Below are 27,864 nucleotides of genomic sequence, written 5' to 3'. Positions count from 1 at the left end.
TGGTCCGGGTGAGGCAGGGTCAGAAAAGATGGACCACCCTGCCTGAATCTCAGTATTTGCGGTGTGCGCGCGCGCGCCTCAGCGGCAGCCCGGTCCTGCCTCCCGACTCCCCCACCTGAGCTCGCTCCTACGTGCGGCTCAGCGGGCGCCTTCTGACTCATCGGGGCTCCGGGTCACATGCATCTTGCAGGCCCTATCGGGTCCGCTCTCCGCCGGCCGCCCGCCCGCCCGCCCGCCCGGGATCTGCAGCGGCCCACGCCCCGCTCCTGGCGACCGTTCCCTCCGCGCTGCCACCCGCTCTGCCGCAGGAAGGTGAGACCCCGGCCCCCCTTGCGCCATCTCCCCTCGGTCCTTCATCCCCTGTCATCCATCCCCGCATCATCTTTCCAGGTTAGGTTGGCGCCGCGCACCTGCTCCATCATCTTCCTCGCAAAGCCCAGCCCTTTCCCACCCACCCACCCACCCAATATAGTGTCTCTGACCCTGTGGAAATGTCTGCCTGTTTTCTATCTGCTTGCTTGCTTCATCTGTGTTTCTATTGCTGTCGCTGATTGAAAATCTCTATGCTTGTTTCATAACCCATGTCATAAATCTCTTACGTTTCTGCCTCTTTTAACTTAACTAAATTTTTATTGATGTCACTATTTTTGTTTCTTTCCATCTTGACACAACCCCTTGGTTCTGCAAAGAGATGCCCCTTTCCAGTCTGTCACACTCCCTGATTCAACTCTCCTTTCCCCCACTCCCCTCTCCCCAATTTTTTCTCTCTTTTTGACTATGCAGGGAATGTAATGGGTGGGTCCTATGAATATTTTGGGGATGCCCCTTTCCAGTCTGTCACACTCTCTAATTCAATTTCCCTCTCCCCATTTTTCCCTTTTTTTTTTTTTTTTTTTTTTTTGACTGTACAGGGAATATAACAGGCGGGGGTCCTATGAGCATTTTGGGGATGCCCCTTTCCAATCTATCAAACTCCCTGATTCAATTTCCCTTTTCCCACTCCCCTTTCCCCATTCCCCCCTTTATTTAATTCTGCAAGCAATATAATAATTCCCTGCAGTAAAATAATTGCAGAATATAATAATTCTGCAAGTATCCTATGAGAATTTTGGGGATGCCCCTTTCCAGTCTATCACATTCCTTGATTTTCAACTTCCCTCTCCCCACTCCCCTCTTCCCATTTTTTTTTTTTTTTTGACTCTGCAGGAAATGTAATAGGTGGGGGTTCTATGATCACTGTCAGTCTTCTGGGGATGTGCAGCTGGGTACTGTCTTATCCAACCTTGGCACTCTGCTCCCTTTTCAACTATAGTACAGCCCCCACTAGATTAGAATCTGATTTCCCAGATCTCCCATGTCCCTCCTGCCCCTCTTCCCTCATGCTCTACTTTGAGGAGTAGGAGAAATTTTTTCCTGGGGAAAAGGGTGGGGGAACTTACAGTCTTAGTATATGAGTCACAGATGTTCAAACCAGGGGCTTTTAGCATCTTCTTGGGGGAGATCATTTTTCTTAGCATACAGAGGAGATGCTGGCTTGGTGGCCACTCCCAATCTAGGTACATCTTAGAGAAATCCCAGCTGGCTGTTAAGTGTGCCATTGACAGGGAGAGAGGTCCACATTTCCCAGGGAATGCTTTGTCACCAAGCCTCTTTTCCTCATTGCAGGGTCTCAACTGCTAAAGCAGTGACCTTCTTCCCTTTCACCTGCCCCAAGAGGCTATTTCCCCTCTCCTCACTGCAGCCAGATCTTTCCCCTCACTGCAGGACCCTCTCCCCTATAGTCATGTTTTCACCACCATCACCATCTTTCTGCGTGTATGTGTGTGTGTGTGTGTATGTGTGGTGATGCAGGACCTTCCTTCCTTCCCACTCCCCAGGTTGGGGGTATTTCCATTTCTTCCCTCTGCTCACTGCAGCCAGCTTTTTCCTCCCTTACTGCAGTGACCTCCTCCCAGTCTCTCCCTTTCCCTGCCCCTCCCACACTAGCCCCACCCCTTCAGCATCTAACTCCTCTCCTCCTCTTTTTCTCCAGTAGTAGATCCTAGCCATCATGTCAATTGAGCGCATCCACGCCCGGGAGATCCTGGATTCCCGTGGTAACCCTACAGTGGAGGTGGATCTCCACATAGCCAAAGGTAATGAATAAGAATTGAATCACCTATCAAAGCTGTTTCCCAATCCAATCCTGAAAATCTCCAACAGAAGACAGCTTTAGGATTAACTGTTGGGGTAAACTGAATGGTCTGCTCTGGTCCTGGGATGTCTCCATGGATGGATTTTTTCCTGGTTATTTAGGAATGATATGAGTTTTGTCCCTGGTCATCCAAGTCAGGAGCTGTTTCCAGGCTTGTATATCTGTGTTTCCCTATGTTTCAGTGTTTTGGAAATGTTATGCGCAGTAGAGATTCTAGGCTGGCTGGAAAATGCTAGTGGGTGTTGAGATTCTGACAAAAGGAAGTGATCCCTTTCCAAATATTATCCTCTCTCTACTCCTAGTTCTATGCTGTCACTCCCTTTCTTCCTCTCAGGTCTTTTCCGGGCAGCAGTGCCTAGTGGGGCATCCACTGGCATTCATGAGGCACTAGAGCTGAGGGATGGGGACAAACTTCGTTACTTGGGCAAAGGTGAGGCCCTGTTACCTATTTCTTCCCTTATATCGACTAATTCCTTCATTCCAGGTTTTCTCCTTTTAGCACCTTCACCCTGTTATTATCCCAGGGAATCCCATATTCTTGTATTATCTGTCTCACCATACCTGTCTTTACTTTGTCTGGAATTCCCTTTCTTCCTCCTGACTCTTCAATCCTAATCCTGGCTTCCTTCCCTCTTCTCAGGTGTACAGAAAGCTGTGGATCACATCAATAATACCATCGCTCCTGCATTGATCAGTTCTGTGAGGCTTTTTCCTTTCTTGGGGGATGGGGAGGGAAGAGAGGGATGTACCAAAGGCTTTCATTCAGTTCAGAGAAAAGAGACCATTCTGTCTCCTGGACACTCTGGAGATGAGACCTGGGGGAGGATCTGCTAAAATTTGGTTGGGGCACACTAATTCCACCAGAGGATGCCCAGATTGTCCCCCAATAGTCTCTATGACAAATTGTTACCAAATGGAGTGGGATAATCAGGGTGTGATGAATCAGAATTTGGTCTTGGGAAGAAAGCCTGTTTTTCCCCTCCCTGTCTCAGCTCCGGGGATAATAATGACTGTCTCTCTATAGGGCATTTCTGTGGTGGAGCAGGAGAAGCTTGACAACCTGATGTTAGAGTTGGATGGGACTGAGAACAAATGTAAGTTGGGGTCCTGGACAAGGGAGGTAGGAGGTACAAAAAGTAGCAGAGTTAGGGCAGAAGTGAAAGCTTCATTCTAGGGAGGTAGAAGATAGGTAAAAGTCCTTTCCTTTCTCATTGACCCTATCCCTGTAGCATCCTTCCCTTTCACCCCTTTTGTTTTAGCTTCATAATCCTAGTGACCTTTCAATGTGATGATCCATCAGATCTACTAGTTATAAGGGATCTTCTGTGATCAGTTACATGGATGAGGTAGACAAAATGAAGAATTTTCCAGTGGTCCAAGAAGAAAGGGATAAAACATGGAAAGACTGGGCATAGCACCAAAGGAGCTGCAGTGTACTAGAAAGAAATAGTGGTTTTAGAGTTAGAAAAGTCTCCAATCTTAACACTTAACTGGGTAACCTTGAAAAGTTACCATATTGTCATAGGAACATAACTTTGGAGCTGAAAGGAACCTTAGAAGCTATCAAGTTAAATCTACTTTATTTGCAGATGGCAAAACTGAAGCAGAAGTAGAGAAGTAGAAGACAGAGAAGTTATTTATCAAGGGTCACCCAATATAATACCTGACATGCAGATCTCTTGCCAACCAACCCAGCACTTTAACCATTGTGCTCCTTGCTTGGCTCTTAGTTTCCTTGTCTGTAAGAGGGGGATAGGAATAGGGACTGAACCAGTGACTTGAAGGACTTCCCTCTGAAGAATTGCCAATGCAGTTTAAGTGCCTTTTTTGAAATTTTTAGTCTTAGAGAGTTTCCCAGAACACTAGCAACTAAGTGACTTGGCTAAGTCACACAAGTCAACATGTATCCAAGGTCATTTCTGTGTTTGCTACATAATTCTGGCATAGGATTTCAAATTTATAGCTATATTAAAATTAATTAATACACAAGGCTTAAACAGAAATTAAGGAGACCTCTCAATTTTCCATGAGAATTTTTATGTCAAGGTGGGACATTTATTGATAGAGAAGTCTTGGGCAATAGCTGTTTGAATATTTTTTGTAATTTTATTTTTTTCTTATAAAAGTGTTTCTCATGTATCTAACCATTAAACACAGCACAAACTAACTTGATTTACCTATTTCAATATTACCCATAATATAGGATTGTTGTGAGGATCAAGTTAAGGAGTGCTTATAAAATGCTTTGTAAACTGTCAGGTACTATAAAATGTCAATAATAGTAGGAAAGAATACTTTCTTTCATTTAGTGTCCTAAATGTCTAGAAATAGGGTCAATTTTTACTTTTTACTTATTTAATTATATTTTATTTTATTTTTTGCTGAGGCAATTGGGGTTAAATGATTTGCCCAAGGTCACACAGTTAGGAAGCGTTAAGTGTCTGAGACCAGAGTTGATCCTCCTGACTTCAGGACTGGTGTCCTCTCCACTGAGCCACCTAGCTACCCCTACTTATTTAATTATAAACATATCTGTTCTAATCCTTCTTTCACTTTCCTCCTTCAGTAGATTGAGGCTTTTTCTTCTTTTGTCCCTTTCACCTCTTCTTCTCCTTGTTGAAAAACAAACAAAAACAAACCCTTTTTAAAAAACAAATATGCATTGTCAATCAAAACAAATCCTCAAATTGGCCATGTCCAAAAATATATGTCTCATTCTGCATTTCTCTGGGTCGAGTAATTTGCTTCCTCATTGGTCCCTTAGGATTATAGTTGGTCATTGCATTGATGAGTTTTTCAGTTTTTCAAGGTTGTTTGTCATTACAATGCTGTTGTTATAAATTGTTCTCCTGGTTCTGTTCACTTCACTCTGCATTAGTTAATACAAATCTTCTAAGAGTTCTTTCAAAACATCCCTTTTGTATTTATTATGGCATAGTAGTATTGTTGTTACATTTGCACAGACTGAGGTTCTTTCAATCATAAGTGGACAGATTTCTGCTCGAGGACCTGGGAAGTCTTCACAATCTAACTAGGGGGAGTGAAAAAAGAACTAAAAAAATAGAATATACATTAATTTTTATATAAGGAAAAGTAATCAAGAATGAATGAAGTTTCCTGAAGGGGTCTTGGAGGAGGGACTAGGGAGGAAAATATTATAATTTCTTTCTTTAAAATGATTAATTTAAATATAGTTACTAAGGAGCATCTAGGTGGTGCAATGGAGTACCAGAACTGGAATTTGGAAGATTTAGCTTTCCGAGTTCAAATCTGACTTTAGACTGTACTGTGTGACCCTAAGAAAGTCACTTAACCCTGTTTGCCACAGTAAAAAATGAGCTGGAGAAGGAAATGGCAAGCCATTTCAGTAAGAAAACCACAAATAGGATCATGAAGAGGTTGGACCAGGTTGAAAAACAAGCCAGCAACAATAAATAGTTACTAAACAAGTTTGCCTTGATTTTTAATGTTTTTCTCATAAAACATTTCATATTTTTTTAAAAGAGGAAGCAAGAAAAGAGAAGAGTATATATTTCTGTGCCTTTGTCCTGAACTCTCTATCTCCTAAATCTTGCAGCCAAATTTGGGGCCAATGCCATTCTGGGTGTGTCTTTGGCCATATGCAAAGCTGGGGCAGCCGAACGAGAATTGCCTCTCTATCGCCACATTGCCCAACTGGCTGGGAACTCGGATCTCATCCTACCTGTACCTGTAAGTTGTACTTTCCAGAATTGAAGGTGAGGAGATAAAAAAGGGCAGAAAAGAATAGCTTCTTTTGGGGAGGGGAGCCATGAAAGAGATGTACTTCAGGAAATGACTGAGGTAGGCAGCTGAATGCTGAGGAGGAGGGGTGCTCAAGCAGAGGCTATATGGATCCAGGAATATAGGATAGGATCTTTTGACGCCCTTTTCTTCCCTTTACTTCCCAGGCTTTCAATGTGATCAATGGTGGCTCCCATGCAGGAAATAAGCTAGCCATGCAGGAGTTCATGATCCTTCCTGTGGGGGCTGAGAGCTTCCGGGATGCCATGAGGCTTGGGGCTGAGGTTTACCATACACTCAAGGGTGTCATCAAGGACAAGTATGGCAAGGATGCTACCAACGTGGGGGATGAAGGTGGCTTTGCTCCCAATATCCTGGAGAACAGTGAGGGTGAGACTAGTAGTGGTGGAGAGCCATTCTCATGATCCTGTAAGATCTTCCACCCATGCAGAATGGAGATCCACCGATATCCCCATCAAGGAGACCCATTCACACTATCTCTCAAACTATATCCTAAGGGAAGCACCAAAAAACCTGATTTTTTACCTGATTTTTGGAAGTTCTCTAAATGCATATCTAGCTAAAGGAGAACTTGTTTTTATTCACCCAGATTACTATCTGTAAGATTCCTAGATCCTACATGAATGGCTCATGGCTCATGAGACACATTAGTTTGATAAAACTAGTCAAATTTTAATGACTTAGATTTACAAAATCTACACACAAGAATCTGATGTCTTCAGGCCCAGAAACACCATCTTTTCCCCCAATTCCATATCTCCATAATCCCTTTTTCACCATCCCACCTCCAGAAAATTGCCACCAGAATTGCTGTTCTCTAGATTTTTCTTTTTCAAATAATTAAAATTCCCAACCTATGTCTCCATCAGAGACATTAGGAGATCCCATCCAAAGCTTTAGGGGTGAGAATGTTATTTTATACATTTCTCCTCCTCTTCCCCTACTTCCTTCCCACCTGGTATCTTCTATTTCTAATTCTGTTTTTCTCTCCCCTACACGATCTCCTCAGCCCTGGAGTTGGTGAAGGAAGCCATCGACAAGGCCGGCTACACAGAAAAAATCGTTATTGGCATGGATGTGGCTGCCTCTGAATTTTACCGTGATGGCAAATATGACCTAGACTTCAAGTCCCCTCCTGACCCTTCTCGATACATCTCTGGGGACCAGCTGGGTGCCCTCTACCGGGGCTTCGTCAGAGACTACCCAGGTGCTGCTTACTCAGGGAGGAGGATGGGGCCTAAAGCTAACACCAGCATAGCTATAGTTAATGTTTTAAAAGTTTTTCTTATAGAGACTAACAGTGATGTATAGAAACATGGTATAAATCTGGAAGCCAGTGTACAGAGAAAAATAATGCATAGAGCATAGGCCCGATATGTAGTACAAAGGAGCCATGTGGATGTGAGGGGGGAACCATGGACATTGTGAGGAGACTGCACAGAATGTGTAGAACCAGTGTATAGACTACTATAATATTAGACTAATCATTTAAATAGAATTCCACAGTTTACAAAGCACTCTCATCACAACTCTGCCAGGTAGCCTAGAAAGAAAGTGCAAATATTATGTCCATTTTACAAATAAATACACTGAGGCTCAGGGAGATTAAGTGATTTTTGCCTATTTCACAAAACCAGTAAGTGGTAGACCAGGTATTTGAATTCAAATCTTTTGACTCCTGAGTCCAGTGATTTTTTCCTACTGCGCTGCACCTACTTATAGGTAGCTATATGTATTGTGAAGATATTGTATGTGGGTCTGCATAAGGAAATGAATGCAATATGTAGAAACTAGGTTGTACTTGTAGAAACTAAACACAAGTCTCCTGTTCATTTTAGTAAAAATCTTGAATCAAATAAATCATGGGGCCCATTTTGGGCTCCAAAACTATAGAGCAACATAATGTAAGGAATGATGAAATAGAGAACCCAGAGTTTTTATTCCAGAAATAGGCGGAGTTCCCTAAGAATAAGCAGGAGAAATTAGATTGACATAGAAATAAGGAGAGGCAATTTGGGTTAGATGCAAAGGTGGCCTTAAAAAGGATGAGATGCTAGAATGGATAAAAGGAAGCTTCCTTGGAATTAGGAAAGAATGAATGAAAGGTAGATTTGCCTCATGATGAGAATGATATATTGACTTCTGAGCATTTTTTCCAATTCAGAAGTTTGTGACTTGTTGGGAAAGTTGGGAGTAGAGATCTTGGCTGAGGCTAATGAGAGTCATTGTTCTCTTTAACTCTTAGTTGTCTCCATTGAGGATCCATTTGATCAGGATGACTGGGCTGCTTGGTCCAAGTTTACAGCTAACATGGGCATCCAAATTGTGGGTGATGACCTGACCGTGACAAACCCAAAGCTAATTGAACGAGCAGTGGAAGAGAAAGCCTGCAACTGCCTGTTGCTCAAGGTCAATCAGATCGGCTCTGTCACAGAGGCTATCCAAGCGTGAGTGAGCCCCTGGCCTTTCCCAGACCATGACCTTCAAGACCCTGTGCTTCCTGTCCCCTCTTCTGTCATGAAGAGGAAGGGGAGAGAAACTCTTCCTTTTACCTCTCAGTTGTATACAGTCCCTGGATCTCCTAAATCAACGATCTTCAGAAGGGGCCTGTTGTGAGGCGAGGGGAATCAGTAGTACCCACCGAGGGTTGAGGGGAAGAGGTACTGATCCTAGAAGTTGGTGATAGATCTCTGTGTGTGTGGCAGGTGTAAGCTGGCCCAGGAGAATGGCTGGGGTGTCATGGTGAGCCATCGCTCTGGAGAGACAGAAGACACCTTCATCGCTGATCTGGTAGTGGGGCTATGCACAGGCCAGGTATGTACCTTTAACACTTCCTAAGTGACTGTTGGGGTAATGAGAATGTTATGGAAGAGACAGAATAAAAAAAAAAATTTTTTTGACTGGGGATAGAGTTCTGGGAAGACTTCATGGGTGGAATGGTCTTTGAGCTGAGCCTTAAATGATACAAAGGGAGCTGTTTTGGAAATCTGGGGAGGAAAATGACAGGTTGGGTGAGCATGAGACTGACCTAGAAGTGCCACATTGGATGAGAATTGGCATGAAGGAACAGGGGAAGTTTGTTGAAAGATCTGGAGCAAGGTATTTTTCTCTAGGAATATAAAGACATTAGGGAAATTTAAGGGGGTGGATTGTATAGTGAGGGCCTCTGAAGATAGTGATAGAATCTTTCCTTGGGTTGGGTACTTTTCAGATCAAGACAGGTGCCCCATGTCGTTCTGAGCGTCTGGCCAAGTACAACCAACTCATGAGGTGAGGAAAAATTAAGGGCAGTGCTCTGGGCCCTTGGAATGGAGGAATTTTGGGATAGGGAGGGTTATGGCCATCCTAGAAACCATGAGGATAAGTTGGTGGTGGTGGTGGTAGTAATGGTGGTGGGGATGGTGTTGGCAAATGCTTGCTACAAATTAATAAAGTTTCTTTTAAGTTTTCTTTTCATTTCTGGATTTTCCAATCAAAATGCAACTATAAATGTATTCTGCTGTAAAATTCATTTGAAAGGACAGATGCTTTTTTATTTTTACAAAGAAAACAAATAGCAAGTAAATCATGCTCATGAAAAGATTTTATAAAAATGAGAATGTAGGAATATAAAACAGGAGTTACTCAATTTTCTTTTTGAGTTTTGATATCTTTCATGATATCAAAATCTTGATTTTTTTTTGAATAGGAATCCTTTCTTACACCATCTCTTACAGGATCGAGGAAGAGCTGGGAGATGAAGCTCGATTTGCTGGGCACAATTTCCGTAACCCCAGCGTGCTGTGACCACTCTCTCTCCTGTGCCTCCCTCCTCCTCCAACTCTGTGAACTGTGACCGTTCCCACTTCCCCAAGCTGTGCCCCGGACCCTCAAGCCCCTTGGAATGTGTCCTGATTCTCCCTGTCTTCCTGCCTTCCTTCTCCATCTTCTCCAATTCCTTTCCCCTTCGCTTGGCCTTCTCTTTCAACTCCCTGAATAGACATTTTCCTGGGGTCATACTACTCTTAGCCCCCTGCCCCTTTCTCCTCTTACTTGCTCTCAGAGTTGGAGGGAGGGAATATAAATTGCAGAAGAGGGTTAGCCTCTATAAGGGGCTTAGTGTGGGCACCGGGCTCCGAGATGGGATCAGGGACATTATGTGAAATGATTGGAGAGGGGCTGGGTTAGCAATTACACATGCTCTCTGCTTGTGTGGGTATGTTTTGGTTCTGTGCTAGCCATTTTGCGTATGTTCCATGAACTGAAGTGTTATGTGTGCATTCTATGTGTTGTGATTGTTGGATGTGTGTCGTGGGTGTCTGGCATGTTACTTATGTTGGCATATGGGGCCGGACCTAATTTGAAGTTATTTATGTAATATTTATTTTGTTTACATATTATTTCCTTGGAACTCTAGGGACTGAGCATGTCTTTTTTTTTTTTTTCCATGTTTCATTCAGCTTTGTGCCATAGTGATCATGGGTAAGGAGGTATGGCAGGAATGGGAAGAGTAAAAGGAAATATCCTCTGCTTTACCTCCTTGTGTGGGGACCCCTCCCTCAGCTGAAGATCCCTCCCGAGCCCTCAATCCTCAGCTTCTTCCCTAGACAACCCCATCTTTTCCCCAGCTGTAGCCGAGCCTTGCCTCTCCTTCCCCTCATTGCCACCACCTACCTAAGTCACCACCATCTCCATGCTCCCCACAATTACCACTGTCATTAAAGTCTGAATCACAGCCCCTATGTGTCTGAGAAGTCTGTACCCCACTATCACACATGAAGGGAGTGGGCTGAGGATTGGGAAAATGAGATGAGATGAGAATCCCTGAATACAATTGGGGGGTGGACAAGTATGTGTGCCGGTAGGAATGCGTGTGAAGGCGGGGAGGATGATCAAGATGGTCCAGATGAGCTCGGAGAGCTGCACCTGAAATGCTTCTTCCTTCTCAATCATAATACCTACTTCAGAGACACTGGCCAGGACTGCCCCCTCACTGGGCTCCCATCCAAGTAAGACTACAGCTGGCCCGGGGGGGACGTGTGGAGGACAGCGCAAGTCCCAGAGCCAACTGTCCCTTGGAGAACCCATCCCCTTTCGCTCCCTGAGGCCTGGGTGGGGGAGTGAGGTGTCTGTATAAATCAGAATATGGGGGAGGTGGGCCGAAGTCTGGGTCCCTTCACAGACAAGAGAGATGGATTCCTGAGGAGGATCGGAACATGTCCCTCGACCACTTCCAGTTTTCCTTCCTGGATTCCTTGAGGATACCCCGGACAAGAGGGTCCCAGAATGAGAAACCTTTTAGATCGAGGGCCCGTTTTAAGAGGGCGCTTCCTAAGCCACGGCTGGTCAAGTGACCACTAGAGGGAGACAGGGTTCACAAAACACCCGCTCTGGGGACCAAGGCCTGGAGGGCTCCAGGGAATTCTGAGCTATTGTATGGGCTACACTGGTCTCCCCCTTTCATCTCTCCTTTTCCTGCCTAAGATCACCCCTTCCCTCACCTTCCTCTCTCAGCCTGCCGCACAAAGAGGGGCTCTAGCTCCTGGTGGGCAGGCTCGGTTTCCCCTTCTTGGGTGCTCCTCCCCTGCTCGAGCTGGGCTTACACCCACCCATGGCCCCTACGTGGGGGACTTTGCCGACTTATCTTCTGTGTTTCTTAGTTTTCTGTGTCTTTTGCTTCACACGTTTCTCCCAGCCCTGGTCTTAAATGGCTGCCCCTTCCTGTGACTCATTTGCTCCTCCACATTTTCTCTCTGTCCTGTCTGTCCTCAGCCATTTCTTAGTTCCCCCTGTTTGCTCCTCCAGGACCATCCCTCCAGCAGCTATCCCTTTTCCACAAGCCTTTCTCTTCCCTCTCCCTCCCAGGTATAAGGGAGGATTGGGTTACTAACTCTGCTCTGCCTGGGCCTCCCAGGCCCCTCTCTCAACTTTCCCTTTGTGTGGTTGCTTGGTGACCACTGGCTGGGGGTGGGGGTGGGGGTGGAGAAAAATGGTGCGAAGGATAGGGATGGGGGGCTTGTGCAGCTGGCTACTATGTTTCTCTTCAAGCTCTAGGATCTTAGATGGGTCTCTATCGTTCCCCATCCCCACCCAACACACCCACCACCCAAAATGTCTTAGTTTCCCATCCTTATCCTGGAAGTAGCCATCATTCTATCCTCCCCCTGCACTACCCTTCTGTGGTCAATAGAGCAAATAAGACTGGGGAGAGGGCTTGAAGCTGAGACTGGAAGTGGGATAGGAAAGACCCAGCCCAGTTTAAGTAGAAAAATGCAGAATATTTTAGGGATGGAGGGAAGTTGGGTATATGTAATGGGAGGAGCCCTTCAATATGTAAGGTAGGAAGTAAGCTCTGCCCAAGGGCATAGGACTGAAGGGGAATAGGAGAGAGGAAATATGATCATATCCCAAAGGAGAGGAAGAAGAAAGAGGAAGAATAAGATTTGAGAAAGAAAATGTGTGGGGGTGAGAGTATACAATTAACTTACTAGATTTTGGACCATTTCCTCAGCTGTATGTGCATCCCAGCCGTTTGGAATGCTGCCTGGCAATTTTTGTCCCGCTAGCACCATCATCTTTGCCCTTAGACAAGCCAAGGGAAAGTGGAGAGAAGAGCCTGGGGCAGGGGTCCGAGGGGGCATCCTCCCCACCCTAGCAGGGAGAGCTGATCCTAATGGCCAGGAATTGACTTTTGGCCTTTGCCTGGGCCGATCCCACAGATTTTTCTCCTGCCTTCCCACCCCTAATCCAAGGAGGAGGAGTGAACTCCAAATCCAGAAACTCCAGGTCCAGCTCTTCTTACTTCCCAGCTACCTCCTCCTCCTTCCCTCCACTTCCCTCTGGCCTTCTCAGTCTCTGCAGCCAAAAAATCACCCAGTGTTTCTAGGTCCTTTGTACTGGGAGATGGGACAGCTGGGTGTGGGATGGAGGAAAGAATCTGGAGGAGATGGTTGGGAGGGACTGATGGGGTGCAATAGGAGAGCTGTGGTCACGATGGGGACAGATCGGTTGGCCTGGGGGGGGGGGGGGGGGGGGGGCCCGGAGAGGGGAGAGGGACTGGGGCAAACAGACTGGCAACAGGAGAAGGGAGACCAGAAGGTTGGATTTTGGAAGGGTTGAGTGTTGGGTGAATGAAAAGGGATTATTTCTAGGACAGTAAAAAGGAGGGGTGGTGGTGTGAGGGGCAGAACAGTGACTGGAAGTTGCTAGAGACATTTCTGGGACATGAAAATGGGTTTGGGAGTTTGGTTCAAAGTGATGTTTATCCTCCACTTTTCTTCCCCACCCCCACCCAGCTTCTGTCCTTTTTCGTGGCCTGAATGACCTTTGCTATGGACAGGGTAAGGCAGGCCAGAGAAAAGGGAGCGGATAAGAGAGGGCAGTCATACTTCAGGAGAGATCCATTTAATGGCCCAACCTCCCCTAAAATTCTACCTTTCCCCCATCCACCTCACCTTTCCATTGAGTTTCACCATCTCTCTCCCCCAAACCTCACATTTTCCCTTTTTCTTGGCCTATTTTCCTGTTTCCTCCAACTTTTATTCTCATTTTCTTGCCTCCATTTTCCATCAATATTTTCCCATCATTTTTATACTTCCATCTTTACCTAATGTCCCATCTCCTCTAATAGACCCTCTAGCTCCCCAACATATTTCTATAATTCTTCCCTTCTCTATTTCCCATAACATCTCCCTAGGATTCCCATCTGGCCCTATCTTTTCTTTATTTCCTCTCTGACCTCCTTCATTCTTCCCATGCCACTCTATTTCTCCCATACATTTCCCTGATGCTCCCCAAATTTATCCCATCCCTCTCCCACATAGCTGATTCAGCCCAAACTTCTCCATCTCCTCACCGTTCCAACTCAGTCTCTCATCTCTTCCTCACTACCCCCATCACCCCCAAACTCCTCCCACCCCCAATTTCCCACCGTCCCAAACTCCCCCCCCCCACTCCCCTCCCCACCTATCCCCACCAAAACTCCTCTTCTCTTTTCCCCAAAAACCTCATCCCAAATTTCTCCTCCCCCTTCTCCCCACATCCCCTCAAACTCCTCCCATTCTCCCCTCCCTCCCCCTCCCCATTCCATCCCCTAAACTCCTTCAAACCCCACCCCCCCTTTTCCTTTCTCCCCCCACCTCTCCCCCCCCCCCTTCCCTCCCTCTCCCTCCTCCCTTCCCTCCCCTCATTCCCCTCCCTCTCTCCTCCTTCCCTCCTCTCTCTTTCCCTCCTTCCCTTCCCTCCCCCTTCTCCCTCCCCTCTTTTTCCCTCCCCTTCCCTCTCTCCCTTCCCTCCCTTTCAATCTCCCGAACGCAGCCCCCCAACCCCCCCCCCCTTTCCCCCCTTGAAAAAAAATCGTCCGAAAAACTGAAAAACCCCCAAAAACGCAAAAGAAAAAAAACCCCCCCCCAAAACAAACCCGCAAATTTCGCAAAAACCGAAAACAAAACAAAAAACAAAAGGAAAACAAAACGCCCAAACAACAAAAAAAACAAAACTTCAAAACTCAATCCCCAAAAGGGAAACACCCCAAAACCCCCCCCCCCCCAACAACCGGGCGGGAAAAACGGGAAACCCCCCCCCCACCTTATCCAAACCTCCTCCACCAACCCAAACTCCTACCTCCCCAATCCCATCCCCCCTTTCACCCCTCCCCCCACCCCACCCCTCTCCCCACACCCCACCCCGCCTCCCCCTCTCCTTTTACCTATTAATTTTTCCCCCCCACCCCCCCTTAACCCCCTTCCCTCCCCCAACTCTTGTCCACGGGGAAAAGGGAAAAAGAGGGGGAAAGGGAAAAGGGTGGGTCCCAAAACGGGGTCCAACAATGGGGGGGAAAAAAAAAAAGTAAAAAAAACTTAAATTCCTCCGGAAAGGAATTTAAATCTTGGGGAGGGAAAGGGATCCAGAAGGGGTGGGGTCAAAAACAAATTAAAAGAAAACAAGGGAAATAGGGGAAGTCCTTCTGAAAGAAAGGTTAAATGGGGTCATTTATAAAACTCACAAGGGTTTGAGGAAACCCCGAAAATTTTTCAAAACAGTAATAGGGTGCAAATAAAGGGGTTGGGGGAAAATAAAATTAAAATAAACAAATCAAAAAAAAGGAAAACCTTTTAATAAAAATCAATTGAAAAAACTCATTCCCTTTTCAGGTCATTTTTCCACCTTCTTTAATCTTCTTTTTCAATTTAAAATAATCTTACCCCTACTTTTCTATTAAATTCCCAAAAAAAGGGCACTTGGGAAACAATCTCCCCAAAACTCATCATAAATCAACAAAGAAAATCTGGGGGTAGAAAAAGGGGCAAGCAGTGAAGAACTCATCAACCTGGTAGTTCGGGTCTTCAACACTAACCCTATCTTCCACCCCTTCCCTCAAGTCCCTTACTCAGCACCATAAAAACTCCTCAAACCCTGGTCTCTAAAACCCATGAACTCCCCTTAGGCCAAACCCTTCCCTAACAGGGGAGTTGGGGGCCCGCCTTTTTTAACAACTCTGAATTCGCCATCCTAGTAACCCCTTCTCTGGGACCATTGGGAGTTTTGGCAACTTTTCAAATTTTAAATTTTGGGGGAATTTTTGGGACTTTTTTACCAACATTGGGTTTTTCCTTTTTAAATCCCAACCTTCCCTTGCCCAATTTGTTTAAAATTTGGGCTTTTTTTTAAAAACCCACAGAAAAGGAACTCCAATCTTTTCTAACCTTTAGGCCCTCCTTTAAAAATGGAAAATTCTCATTACTTATTTTCCCTTTAACAAAATTTTCAGATTTTTAAAACCCACCCCTTTCCCTTCTCAAAACCCTTTTCCAAAACCCCTTCCTTTTCCCATATTTCAATTTTAGCCAAACCTTTTTTTTTCCCAAACCCACAATTTTCTTAAAAAACTTTAATCTCTTATCCCACCTTTTTCAAATTTTTTGGGGGAAACTTTCCAAAGAATTCTATTTTTTTCAAAACCCCAAATTTTTCTTTCAAAATACCTTCATTGGTTCCCCAAATGTTTTATCTTTCCTCCCGTTAAAAAGGGTAAAGGCAATTTTCCCCAAAAGGTTTAATTGACCCTTCCCACCTTTAATTCATTCTTCTTTTCCTGTTTTTCAATTTTTTTTTTTTTTTTCCCCATTTTGGCCCCCTAAATTCTTCCCTTTTGAGTGATTAAGGTAGGAAAAGGGACATTTTTAAAGAAAAGGCTATTTGAAATACTTTTCCAAAAAGAACCTTTTGTGTGTTTAAATGCCATTAGTTTTTTTAATTTATTTTATTTTGAAAACCAAATAAAACCCAAACCATTATTTAAAAGGGGTTAGAAAAAGTTCTGATAGTCAAGAACCAAAAATACCAATAGAAATAGGACTATTTAGAGTGCACATGACATTTGGCAAAAAGATTCCTCTTTGTGTTTTGGGTTTGAAATTTTCCTAGTCCCACCTAGTATCTGATTTATATTTTCTAGGTTTATGTCTAGTATTTTGAAAACCAAAATAAAAAACCCTTAAACATTAATTGGCAGGTCAAAGGTGATAGATATAATCCAGCTGCTAAACATCAGCTTATAGCATCAGGTGACTTTGGGCAAGTCTTGGTATTCTTTCCTAGGCCCATTTTCCCCGTCTATAAAATGAGATGAATCCAATCCATTCTTCCTGGTTTGAGAAGGGTAGAGTGAAGCAGAACAACATCTGATAAGTAGGTGCTCTTATCCTTTGGCCTATGATGCAATGGGATTTTAAAGATGTTGCCTGAGGGGGGTGGGGAACTTTGTCTCCTTTCATAGAGACCAGCAAGATGGAAAGGAAAATAATTTCTTTAAATTCTAAAGGGCTTCCTTCTTATTTCCTTCAGGCAAGGGCCTGAAGGTCAATTGCTTAGATTATCCATTCTAAAATCCCATATTTGAATGACAGATGGATAACTGACTTTTATATACCTTAAACTTTCAAAGCACATTCTTATAAGCTTTAGAAGCAGTTGGTACAAGTATGATGCCCATTTTACAGATGAAAATGAGACTGGGAGAGCTATTACATAGCTAGTAATTGATGGCACTGGAATGCTGGAAAAGATGGCATGATCTCATAAGACAAGGCTAATGGAAGAAATGTTACATTCAGGGGAGAATATAAATCTAAAAATAGTTAAGTGAAAAAAATATTTAATTTTAAAATATGAAATTATATTTGATTATTGGAAGGCTTTATTACTGGTTATGAGGTTTAGAACTGGAAGAGACCATAGGGTCCATTGAGATCAACTTCCTCTTTTTACAGATAAGGAAACTGAGGCAGGCAGAGGTTAAGTGACTTGCCATGGTCACACAGCTAGTAAGTGTCTGAAGCAGGTGGAAAGGTATGATCTACAATTTTTATGGGTATGCAGACTTATTCTAACCCTTTGGTTGCTCAATTGCAAATGCGTACTATTGGCCAATGCTATGAGGGGAACTCATTGTGGAACAGGTTCATTTCAGCTCAAATATAGTCATATTTGACTAAGTGTAAGGGTTGATAAAATGCGATAAAAGGTCTGAGACTTGTGATCAGGGTCTGAGTCTACAAACATGAGTATGTTCACCAAAGATGCATCCATTTCTCCTTCCCCTCCCCCCAATATAGCAGTTCATTCTGTTTATTTCCTCTCTGGCTTTGGGAACAGAGTTAAAATGTTTCTAGAAACTTTTTCAGATCCCATCAGGTTCTGTTTTTCTTCCCCCCTCCCCACCCCAGGGTCTGAGTCTACAAACATGAGTATGTTCACCAAAGATGCATCCATTTCTCCTTCCCCTCCCCCCAATATAGCAGTTCATTCTGTTTATTTCCTCTCTGGCTTTGGGAACAGAGTTAAAATGTTTCTAGAAACTTTTTCAGATCCCATCAGGTTCTGTTTTTCTTCCCCCCTCCCCACCCCTTACCCCACCAGCCAGGATCATCCCTTCAGGTCTCACTGAAGTTCCTTCACATTCCTTTAGGGAGAGTGAAGAGTGAGCCAGGCTAGTCCTATGGACTAGGGCTTCCTGCTTCAAAGTAGCTTCCTTGATGATGGGAAGATTACTGTTAGTACATCTTCCTCACATATAGGTATGGCCCTTTTATCTGACAGCAGATAAGGGTGATTTCCATCATGTCCATCCATCAGGGTCTCTATGAAATGGCACAGGACACCTACTATCTTGTAAATCCCAACTGTTTGATGCTCAGCACCTCAGTAGAAGGCATTTCAAGAGGTTCCCAACAACTTTAGGAAGTGCAAGAATATGCACAGTACCGTGCATATTTGTTCCAATTCATCCTTTACCCTAAAAGTTAACCATTAGTATGAAGCCCAAGCAGTCTTTTTTCAGACAAATAAGATTTTGTCACAGTTAGGCCAGCTGAGTTCCCTTTTAGGATCCAGGTATCATTTTTGTGGTTTTGATTTTTTTTTCCCCTCTGACAGGCCTTGTTGGAAGAGATTCTAGGAGTATTCTCATTCTGAGGCTTCAGCCTTAGGTGTCTACACTTGAACCCTGGGAGGGCCTGCTTCCTGCTCAGGCCTAAACTGTGGGGAAGTTGGGGGTAAAACAGCCATTTATGTATTCAGCCGCCCAGGCAGAGGAGAATGGGGTCTCCACAGCCTGAAGAATGAAGACTCGACAGAACAAAGATTCAGTGAGTGACAGCTGAACTGGGGGTGTGGAAGTAAAGGAACTAGGGAGGCAAGAGAGTTTTAGGGGTCAGGGAGGCAGGTTTGGGACTATGGGAATAAATGAGGGGGAGAGGGAAGGAATTTAACCTGGTCCCTTCTCTTCCTAAGATGTCAATGAGGAGTGGACGGAAGAAAGAGGCCCCTGGGCCAAGGGAAGAGCTGAGATTGAGAGGCCGGGCCTCCCCTGGTGGGGTCAGTACCTCCAGCAGTGATGGCAAAGCTGAGAAATCCAGGCAGACTGCCAAGGTATTCTGTCCCTGGGGCCCTCTAGTGGGGGGGGGGGGGGGGAGAAGAAGGTAGGAGGAGGTGTTCCTTTCTTGCAAAGGGGAAGAGTCAGAGCCTGGGACTTGTAAGGTATGATACAAAAAGGGAATTATGGGATCTGAGAAGTGGCTCTCTTCAACAGAAGGCCCGAGCAGAGGAGTGCTCCACCCCAAAGACCAGCAAGCAGGGTCGTAATGAGGAGATCTCAGAGAGTGAAAGCGAAGAGACGAGTGCACCCAAGAAGACCAAAACCGAGGTAGGAGTCTACTTGCCCTCATCTGACCCTCACTAGCTAGGTTGCTCTCCTAAGTCCTCTTTGTTCTCCTGAGGAACAGTCAACAAAATTTAATTGGACAAATATTTATTAAATCCTTCAAAGTCCCAGTCTGTGAGATACAAAGTCAAAAACAAAAGTCCCTGCCCTTTTGGCTGCATAGGGAAAGGAAAGCATAGGAAAAGGCTGCATAGGGAAAAGAAGTTGTACAATGAAGATTGAGAGGGATAAAGCACAAACTGGTGGTGTGAGGAGAGAGGTAGCACCAGAATTGAGTCTCTGGGTATCTGGATAGATAAATGCTCCTCTTCAGAGTTAGAAATGAACAGATAAATTCCAGGAATACAGAGGTGGAAGACAGGGAACAAAGGAGAACCCAGATAGCAACCTTACCCAACAGAGCCTGGCTTATTTTTCAGGTCCTCATTCTTTCCTTGGGTGTGTGTAAGGTTTTAGGAAGCTTTCCTATGAGAAATAAGAGAATATTTAAAAGGTGCTCTTTCAAATTTAGGGGCATGGTGTTAGGATAACAAACTGAAGGGGTGATCATAAATTAAGTATCTTGTGTTAGATCTTGTTAGAGGTATTCCCCATTAGGAATACATCTCAAGGGGTTTATATCAAGTCTAAATTACATAAAAATGGAGTCATTAATAAAAGCTAATTTTGAAGGGTAGGCCCAGAGTTGGGAAAAGTTTCATGTAAGTCATTTGATTCTTTGAGGAAGGAGCAAGAGAAAGGGGATTAGGGAAGAGGATAAGCATTTATATAATCTATTATGTGCCAGGTACTTTGAAAACATCTTTTACAAATATCTCATTTTATTCTTAAAGAATAACTGCTTTACACTTGAGGCAGATGTGAATTCCCCAGAATGGAACAACAAGTATCTGAGGCCAGATTTAAATTCAAGTTGATTCCAGGCCCAGTACTCTCTCTTGGTAAGACACAGAGACAGGAAGTGAAATGACATAAAGGAGGAAGAAAGGCCAGCTGGGTTATTAGATCTAAGACCGAAGGAGCAAGAGTGATGGACAAAGAGGTGGAAAAGAGAGGTCAGGGTCAGGTAGTGAAAAGCTTTAAAAATTAAACATGTTTAGTCCCAGAGGAAATTTGAAGATACTGGAATGCACTGAGTAGGGCAGTGACATGATTGGATCAGAGATGAGGAAAAACTATTTCAGGGACCTGGAATATACTGAATTGAGAAAGATTGAAATGCATAAAGAAATAAAAGAGAATGGCTATGATTTAACAAAGACAAGGAGCAGCTGGGGGAACAGGCAACTGAAGGACAGTTGATAGAGGGTAACCACTTCCTTTCCCTCCCAGCCGGAGCTGCCAAGGCCACAGTCGCCCTCTGATCTAGACAGCCTGGATGGGAGAAGTTTGAATGATGATGCCAGCAGTGACCCAAGGGACATTGACCAGGACAACCGAAGCACATCCCCTAGCATCTACAGCCCTGGAAGTGTGGAAAATGATTCTGACTCATCTTCTGGTTTATCCCAGGGTCCTGCCCACCCTTATCATCCACCCCCACTCTTTCCACCCTCTCCCCTACCCCCAGATAGCAACCCCCGTCCTCCAGAGCCTGGCTTTGAACCTCATTCCTCAGTGCCGGCCACTGACTACCACTCTACCATGGAGTCCCCAGGTCCTCGGATGTTCCAGGCCCCATCTGGACCCCCACCTCATTCACAGCTCTATTCTGGGGGATCTGGAGGGGGCATCTTGTCTGGGCCCCCATTAGGTCCCAAGGGGGGAGGGGCTGCCCCTCCTGTGGGGCCTCCTAGTGGAGCTAAGCAACATCCCCCACCCACTACCCCCATTTCACTGTCAGGCCCTGGATCAGGTGGACCACCCTAAAACCATTTACCCTGGAGGGGTGGGTAATTACCTTTCCCCGTTTCCCCATGTGGTTCCTCCCCGTTGGTAATACGTGCTTATTTGGGTTTGGGCCAGGTGGGGATTTCCTTCCCCATGGGCGGGGGGGCATGGCGGATGTTGCGGCCCTGGAAAGGTAGTGGCTTTTTAATTCTCTGTGTTTTCTAGCGTGGAGGGTATTCCCAGTTCCTGATGTTTATTTTTCTCGGGAGGCGTGGTGTGAGTTTTGCATTTTTCCCCGCCCAAGTTGTTGTTCAGAGCCCCATAAAGAGTGGTGTTTAGGTCGTGGGGCAGTGTTTTCCGGCGACTTGCCCCAGCGGGAAGGCCCTTTTTATGGGCAGGCCCCTAGGATGGACACACACCAGAGCAGAGCAGAGGGCCCGTTCTCACAGAAAGGGTATAAGTATTCCTGCGTTGCCTGGTTTTGCCAGTACGGTTGGGGTGTTTCCTAATTCTTTTGCTGTTCCTTGGCCTTGCCTTTGTGTTTTCGCTGGGGCAGTGTTTCGCTTGGTGGGGCCTGGTTCTTGAGGTGGGTGGAGGTGGGTGCTGTGTTGGCCATTTTGTTTTTTCTTCTTTGCTTGGGTTTTGTGGCATGTTGTTCCTAGGGTTTGCGGGTGGCTTTTGCTGGTTCTTTGTACGTTTACGGTTATTGCCATTGTGGTTTTCGGGCAAAGCGGTTCTTCTCCAGCCTACGGTGGGCATTCTTTAGGGTTCAGGTTACGAATGGGGGTGAGGTGGTGGAATTTCGGTTAGGGATGCGAAAGGGTTTTACTTCTGCTGGTTTGGTGTGTTTGGTTGCCTTTTCGGGTTGGGGCGCATGGTTAGGAGGAGGCGAGATTGGCAGGGAGTTGGCAAGCGAAAGTATGAGGTTTTCGAATTTACGCAGTTCGAATTTTGCGGTGGTGGAGGGTGTTTGGCCAAGTGGGTGCTGCCGGGTTTGGTAGTAGGGTTGGGTTCTGGCGTGGGGAGAAAGGAAGTGGGGGGGGGGTGTTTGAGTGGGGGGGGTTTGGTAGTGTTCTTGAGCGTGGTTGGTTTTACTGTGGGGTTTGCAAATACTGGGTTGGTGGCCATTTCGGCAAGGGTGGGATTGTGCTGGCGGGGGTTTGGGCAAGCGGGAGCGTGGGCCTGGTGGAGAAGGTGTGGGCGAGGTGAGCAGGGCGCGGAGAGAGGAGTGCGAGGGAGGGAGTCGAGAGGAGTGGAATGTGAGAAGGGGTGAGTTTTTGCGGGTGGTTTTGGTGGTGGTTCGGCTCGTTAGTTGGTTTTTGTGGGGTTGGGGTGGTGGGGGGTGATTGGAGGAGGGTGCTGGGAGTTCACTGCTACTCGGGTGGGGGGAGGGAATTTTGGCTGGGGGGGAATTCCTTTGGCATTTTGGCTTAGATGGGTTGGCGGATGTCATGTGTTGGGGAGATGGTTGGGCTGGTTTGTTGTGTGGAGTTTAAGTTCTACTTTTGTTCTGGTGCGTGGGGGGGGATGTTGTCTCTCATTTGCGGGGTGTAATGAGAGCGGTTAAGTTGGGGTGGCGCCTGAGGCACTTCCTGGGCTTCCGGGAAGCTGGGAGGAGTTTGGGGGCCCTGCGGACATGTCCCCTCTCCTTACTGCTTCCTCATTCCTGCAAGGAAAGTTGATGGAGGCTGCGCCCCTGTTGGAAGTGTTCCGTCCCTGGGCTCCGGGACGGTTTGAGCCCGGCAGTGTTGGACGGTTTTCTTTTGGGTCCGAAGGGCCCTGGCGTGACGGGCCAGCTTGTGCCGCTCCACGAATGGTATGTCTCCCGGTAACCGGAACCACCTTCATTCCCCTGGGCTGGGTGGGACGGTTCTTGGGCAAAGCCCAGCTCCATAGAGCGACCGGCTGCTGGAACGGGAGTGAAGCTGGGAGCGTGACCCTTCCGAGAGCTCAATGGCTTTGATAATCTAATTGGAGTTTTATTGGGGTTGCCTTGATTTTTTCTCGGACTGGGGTTCTTGAAGTTTTGTTTTCCTGTTCTACCTGGTTCTTTGGTAGTTGGTCTTCGGGTTCCTTTCCACAGTTTGTTGGAAAGGGTTCTTAGGGTTTTCGCTTAATGCTTGGGCATTTTACCTGCCCATCAATTCCTTCTACTTTGCCTGGTGCGCCTCTGGACTGGTCCTTTTTTGCTCTTTTGTTAAACTTAGTAAAGTTTTGACCTTCCAACTCCTCCATGTTTCTCCACCTTGGCGCCTTCCATTCAGGCCCATCTGCCTCGCTCTTATTCTTGGCTGGCTCTCCGAGAGTTGAGTGTTAATCCCATATCTTTCCTTGGTGAAAATCCTTTCCCTTTTAAATTAATTTTGGGATAAAAGGTAACTCTTCCAAATCCTTTCGCCTTCCCAACGGAACCTTATAACAATAATATGTAAAAAAAAATAATTGCCTTTCCTTTCTGTACCTGAGCTTCTTCTCGGGATGAGACGCTTATCCCAATTTTTTTCCTATTCAGTTTGGTAATGTGTGGGGAAATGCCTAGGAGTTTTCCTTTTTGAAGTTACTTTGGGAGGGAATTTTTGGGGTATTAGAGGAAGATGGAGGTTGTTTTGGGTTTGCTTAAGTTTTTATTTTGTTTTCGTGTTTCATTCTGGGCTTTTTCTTCCTTTTGCGTTCCTTGATTTTTTTCTTTGCATGTCTTGTTTGTGTTTTGGGTGCTTTCTTTTGATGTTGGTTGTTTTGTGCTTTTTTTTGCTTGGCTCTTTTCCTCAGCGATTTGCTTGGCTGAATTCATTTCTCCAGGCGTGTGGGTCCGTGGGTGGTAAAAGGGCGCAGGTGTGGGGGGGAAGAGAGGGCGGGTGGGGGGGGGTGTGGGGGAGCAAGTGAGGTTTTCATTGTTTGCACTTTTTCCTTCATGCAGTTTAGTTTGTGCTCGCCACGTGGGTTTGCCACGGGAAGTGGCTTGGAGCAGGTGGTTGGCGCCTGCGTGGCTGTCCGGTTTGGGGAGGGTGGGGGTTGGGATGGGAGGGAGCGGAGGGTAGGGCCAATTTTGGAACACTACTGGGGACGGAGGGGGGTAGTTTGCTTTGGGAGGTTGTAGATATTTTCAAAGTGGGAGGGTGTTTTATCCTTGTTCCAACAAAGGGTTTTGGTGAAACCCAGGGTTAGTTGTTCCAAGTATGTTTGGATTTGTTAAGGGAAAGGGGGTTATTTTTTTAGCTGGAACTGAGTCTTGATTTTATTCCACACAAGACTTGAGGGTTGATTGTTTTTTTGTTTCTTTTGCTTTGTTTTTTTTTACTATTTTGGGTTTGAAGAGGGAAATGACAAGTTTGTAGAGCAGTGTATCCTTTTGTGGATGGGATTGGGGGGGGAGGAGAGTTTGGCAGAGGGAGTGGCAGAGGTTGAAATGAAGAGTTTAGAGAGAAGAAGAAGTTGGGGTGGCCTTTGGTGAGGAGGGGTAGGGGTGGGGGAGAGGTGGTGGGGAGGAAATGCGCACAGCAGCACGGGCCAGGATTCCCCTTCCTTGTTTCTCCTGCCCCTCCCAGCTTTCTGGGGGGGAGCAGTTGCCCCCTCCTCTCCTCCTCCCCTTCTTTGGTGTGATTATTTCATCTGTTAGACGTGGCTGTTTTGCGTAGCATCGTGTGCTGCCCCGCCCCTTCCCCAACCTGTGTGCAGCGCGCCTCCCCTATTGTATACCCCCCACAATTCCTCCCCCACATTAATAATTTATATATATATAAATATCTATATGCCACTCTTTAAAAAAAAAGGCCCCAACCAAAACCAAACAACGACAAAAAAATCCTCACAACCCCCCAGGACGCCTAAGGCTGATTATTTGAGGGCCTGGGGGTGGGGTGCGGGCTGTCACGTGGGAGAGGACCGGCCGTCGGACGATGCTGGAGGTGGGGATGGGCTAGCGCTGCAGGGCTCTTTCCTCGGCTACCAAAAAAGAGTCACTTTGAGAGGGCTTTCGGGAGGACGTTTAGGTCAGCAGAGGCCCGGGGCGGGAGGTCTATCAGATGACCATCAGTTTTCCCTTTTGCTTTTCTCAAAAAACAGAGAATCTAGTTGATAGATCGGGAAACGGGCCCTGGGAAGGTCAGTGGCGGTGGCGGTGGCTGCAATTGCGCGCCGCCACAGTGCCGGGGGTGCAGGCTGTGGCTCCTGCCCCACCGAAGGCTGGCGGGTGGGGGAAGGGCCCCCACGCGCCAGGGCCCACGGCCAAAGCTCTCCCGGCCAACGCCTAATTAAAAAGGGTTGGGAAGCGCTGTTGGAAGGACGGTGTCCAGACAACTACGGACTAGCTTTCCTGAAGCCGGCCACGCAGCGACCTCGAGCAGTGAGCCCAAAGCGAGAGTTTCGCGAGCCCGCCAGCCTCCCCAGGGTTCCTCGGGCTGCCTTTCTCCCCGGCTTTCCGTGACGCGCTTGCCTTCTGACTCGAGGGGGTGTGCCCGGGCTCTTTATCCAATCAACACCAAGAGTATTTGCATAGAATTTTATCAAAACTTTAATGACTTTGGAAAGCAAACGTAGGTATATTACCTTAAATCACAGGTCCTAGTAGGCGGGTCTACTTTATTTCCACATAACGTAGGGAAGAAGAAGATTTAAATTACGACTTTCTCTCCTCACCCTCACCGAAAGTGGAGTCCCTTAATACCCTCAACTCCCTGCCGAGCTCACTCCGGCAGTGTTACAGCTCTTTTAGAATTTGTCTAGTAGGTTTTCCGGTATTCACCGGGAAGCCCTCGATCTGTGTTTACGAAAAAAGACTCGTTTTGTGAGGATTCGAGGCCATCTAACGGCTTGTTGCTAGGTAGCCGGGCTCGTGGGTAGGAGCTGCGTTCACTTCTGCTTCCGCCCTGCAAGCCCGGTAGCTGGTAACAAATTCGCTGCGTGTAGGCCTCGGATGCTGATGCGTAGCTTCCGGGATCGGAAAACAGCTTCCTCTCCCGACGCGGAAGCCAGGCTCTAGCGTGCAGCCCTTGTGCGTGGGCCATGGCGTCGGGTCCCGCGCAAGCCGCGGCCTTGAGCGCCGAGCAGGCTAAGGGTGAGCGTTGGCCGGCAGGGGATAAGGAGGCGCGGGGGAAGGGAGGGAAAGCCTGCGGAGGTTACCCAATGAAGGCCCTGCCGGGGAGGGGGAGGGGTGGTGTGGTAGGGACTCGGTCTCTTGAGTTTCTCGAAGCTCTTTGGATTGACTCTCGGCTGTGGAAGGGGGGGTGGTTGTGGGGGGGAGGGGTAGTTGGGTTTGCCTCCTTCTCACGGTCCTTGCTGCTCTCTGCCCTACTCTCCCCGCGCATCCTCCCCCCATCCCCCTCCGCGCCCTCCCACCTTCTATACCCCTGGGTCGGGGCAGTGGTCCTGGCTGAGGTCATTCAGGCGTTCGCAGCCCCGGAAAACGCCGTACGTATGGAAGAGGCTCGGGACAATGCTTGCAATGACATGGGCAAGATGCTGCAGTTCGTGCTCCCCGTGGCTACGCAGATCCAGCAGGAGGTCCTCAAGGCCTACGGCTTCAGCTGCGATGGGGAAGGTGGGGCGGGCTGGGAAACGCAGTGCGGTGCGGGGGGAGGGGCCCGGAAAGCTGACTTAGTTAACGGTGCTCGGCCGCAGCCCCTCCCGGGGGGGGGGGCAGTAAACCCCGGGAATGACCCACGCGGGGTCGCCCGACTCGTCTGCAGTGTTCCTGAAGTTGGACACGAAATCGGGGCTTTCGGATGCGCAGGCCTGTCTCTTCTACGGCTGCCTTTCGTTTACCTTATTCTTTTGAAAATAATCTTAAACGAGAATTATTTGAAGAGCGATAGGTATATTTTACTTAGATTAGAGCTTGTAAAAAGGAGGCGCAAAACAGGTTCTCCGGAGGCTGGCGCACCCAAGTTAATGGTGGGGTGGGGGTAGAGAGGAGGGGCCCGGCAGCGGGGGGCCTGCTTGCAAGGGTGGTCCCTTCTTCGGACACGCGGGGGCAGCCAGGGCCGGAGCTCCGTGTGCCTTTCCCCTTCGCGCCAAGTCCCCTGATGGACACGCAGGTGGAATAGAGGGGTGGGTGCGCGTTCCGGTGCCTACAGAGACACTGCTCCATTCATACTTCCTGCACAGGATGCCCCTTTCAGTTGTTACTTTTTCCCTTTAAGGGAAAAGGAGTCACTTCCCTCCTTCCCTCCAGAGTTTAGGGATCCCTTCACTTCTGGGTTATGCAGGACATGGAACAGGAAGTGACTTGGTCTAATCTCCACCCCGCTGGAGGTGGGGAAGGGATGATGAAAGCTTGTAGTGCATTGTGGGGTTTGGCCCTGCCAGCTACTATCCTTTGTCCGTCCTGGCTCTGGAGACATTGAGGTGACTGGAGAAAAGCCAGAGGAGATGGTTTGCCTTCTCACATAGCTGCCTCCAGTCAGTAAGAGAAGCCGGTGTGTGGACAGAAATTATGGGCTTGACTTCTCTCATTTTTAGGTGTCCTGAAGTTTGCCAGGCTGGTGAAGTCCTATGAAGCTCAAGATCCTGAGATTGCCAGCTTGTCTGGGAAGTTGAAGGCCCTGTTTCTGCCCCCTATGACTCTGCCCCCCCATGGGCCTGGATTAGGGGGCAGCGTGGCAGCCTCCTGAGGGAGTACCTGCCCCAACGTGACTTGTCTGGAGGGGAGGCAAGCCAGTCACCCCCGAACCGCTGGTGTCCCTGGAGGATAATAAACATCGCTAATTCTTGGTCTCACTGTCTTGCCAGTTGTTACTGTACAATTTCTTAGGCTTGCTCACTTGAGTGATTTCTACATTCAAACAAAAAACTTGCAGAATCTTTCAAAGTGAGCGGGCATTCTCCCTGCTCCACCCCCAACTCCCGGATACTTATATTC

General features: G+C 47.0%; 3 protein-coding genes and 2 non-coding genes across 6 annotated transcripts; all 5 read left to right on the top strand.

The window, feature by feature from the left end:
* Positions 1-65: 65 nt before the first annotated feature.
* Positions 66-10,694, top strand: ENO2 (enolase 2). 2 transcript variants are annotated; one of them, XM_012550722.3, is made up of 12 exons: positions 66-312; positions 2,036-2,135; positions 2,529-2,624; positions 2,835-2,893; positions 3,219-3,288; positions 5,772-5,905; positions 6,124-6,346; positions 6,987-7,184; positions 8,223-8,424; positions 8,683-8,791; positions 9,189-9,247; positions 9,694-10,694. In XM_012550722.3, the coding sequence occupies exons 2-12, from the start codon at positions 2,051-2,053 to the stop codon at positions 9,761-9,763; spliced, it is 1,305 nt and encodes a 434-aa protein (XP_012406176.1). In that variant the 5' UTR covers positions 66-312; positions 2,036-2,050; the 3' UTR covers positions 9,764-10,694. The 2 variants fall into 2 exon arrangements, with proteins under 2 accessions (XP_012406176.1, XP_031794114.1); XM_031938254.1 differs by having other exon boundaries at positions 237-312; positions 2,033-2,135.
* A 5,577-nt stretch (positions 10,695-16,271) lies between these two features.
* Positions 16,272-21,047, top strand: ATN1 (atrophin 1). The gene is made up of 4 exons (XM_031938252.1): positions 16,272-18,603; positions 18,749-18,886; positions 19,047-19,160; positions 20,511-21,047. The coding sequence occupies exons 1-4, from the start codon at positions 18,577-18,579 to the stop codon at positions 21,045-21,047; spliced, it is 816 nt and encodes a 271-aa protein (XP_031794112.1). The 5' UTR covers positions 16,272-18,576.
* Positions 21,048-25,677: 4,630 nt separating this feature from the next.
* On the top strand, positions 25,678-27,722 carry C5H12orf57 (chromosome 5 C12orf57 homolog). Its single transcript, XM_031938251.1, has 3 exons — positions 25,678-26,061; positions 26,368-26,544; positions 27,465-27,722. The coding sequence occupies exons 1-3, from the start codon at positions 26,010-26,012 to the stop codon at positions 27,614-27,616; spliced, it is 381 nt and encodes a 126-aa protein (XP_031794111.1). The 5' UTR covers positions 25,678-26,009; the 3' UTR covers positions 27,617-27,722.
* On the top strand, positions 25,700-25,761 carry LOC111721085. The gene has a single exon (XR_002770447.1). It is a non-coding gene; the product is annotated as a U7 small nuclear RNA (small nuclear RNA).
* MIR1549 (microRNA mir-1549) lies at positions 25,767-25,916 on the top strand. Its single transcript, NR_105732.1, has one exon. It is a non-coding gene; the product is annotated as a microRNA mir-1549 (primary transcript).
* Positions 27,723-27,864: the final 142 nt, after the last annotated feature.

The sequence above is a fragment of the Sarcophilus harrisii genome, chromosome 5 (genome assembly GCF_902635505.1).
Source record: "Sarcophilus harrisii chromosome 5, mSarHar1.11, whole genome shotgun sequence".
NCBI classification, from domain to species: Eukaryota; Metazoa; Chordata; class Mammalia; order Dasyuromorphia; family Dasyuridae; genus Sarcophilus; species Sarcophilus harrisii.
The sequence above is the reverse complement of the archived record's forward strand: the minus strand, read 5'-3'. Positions and strand labels throughout refer to the sequence as shown.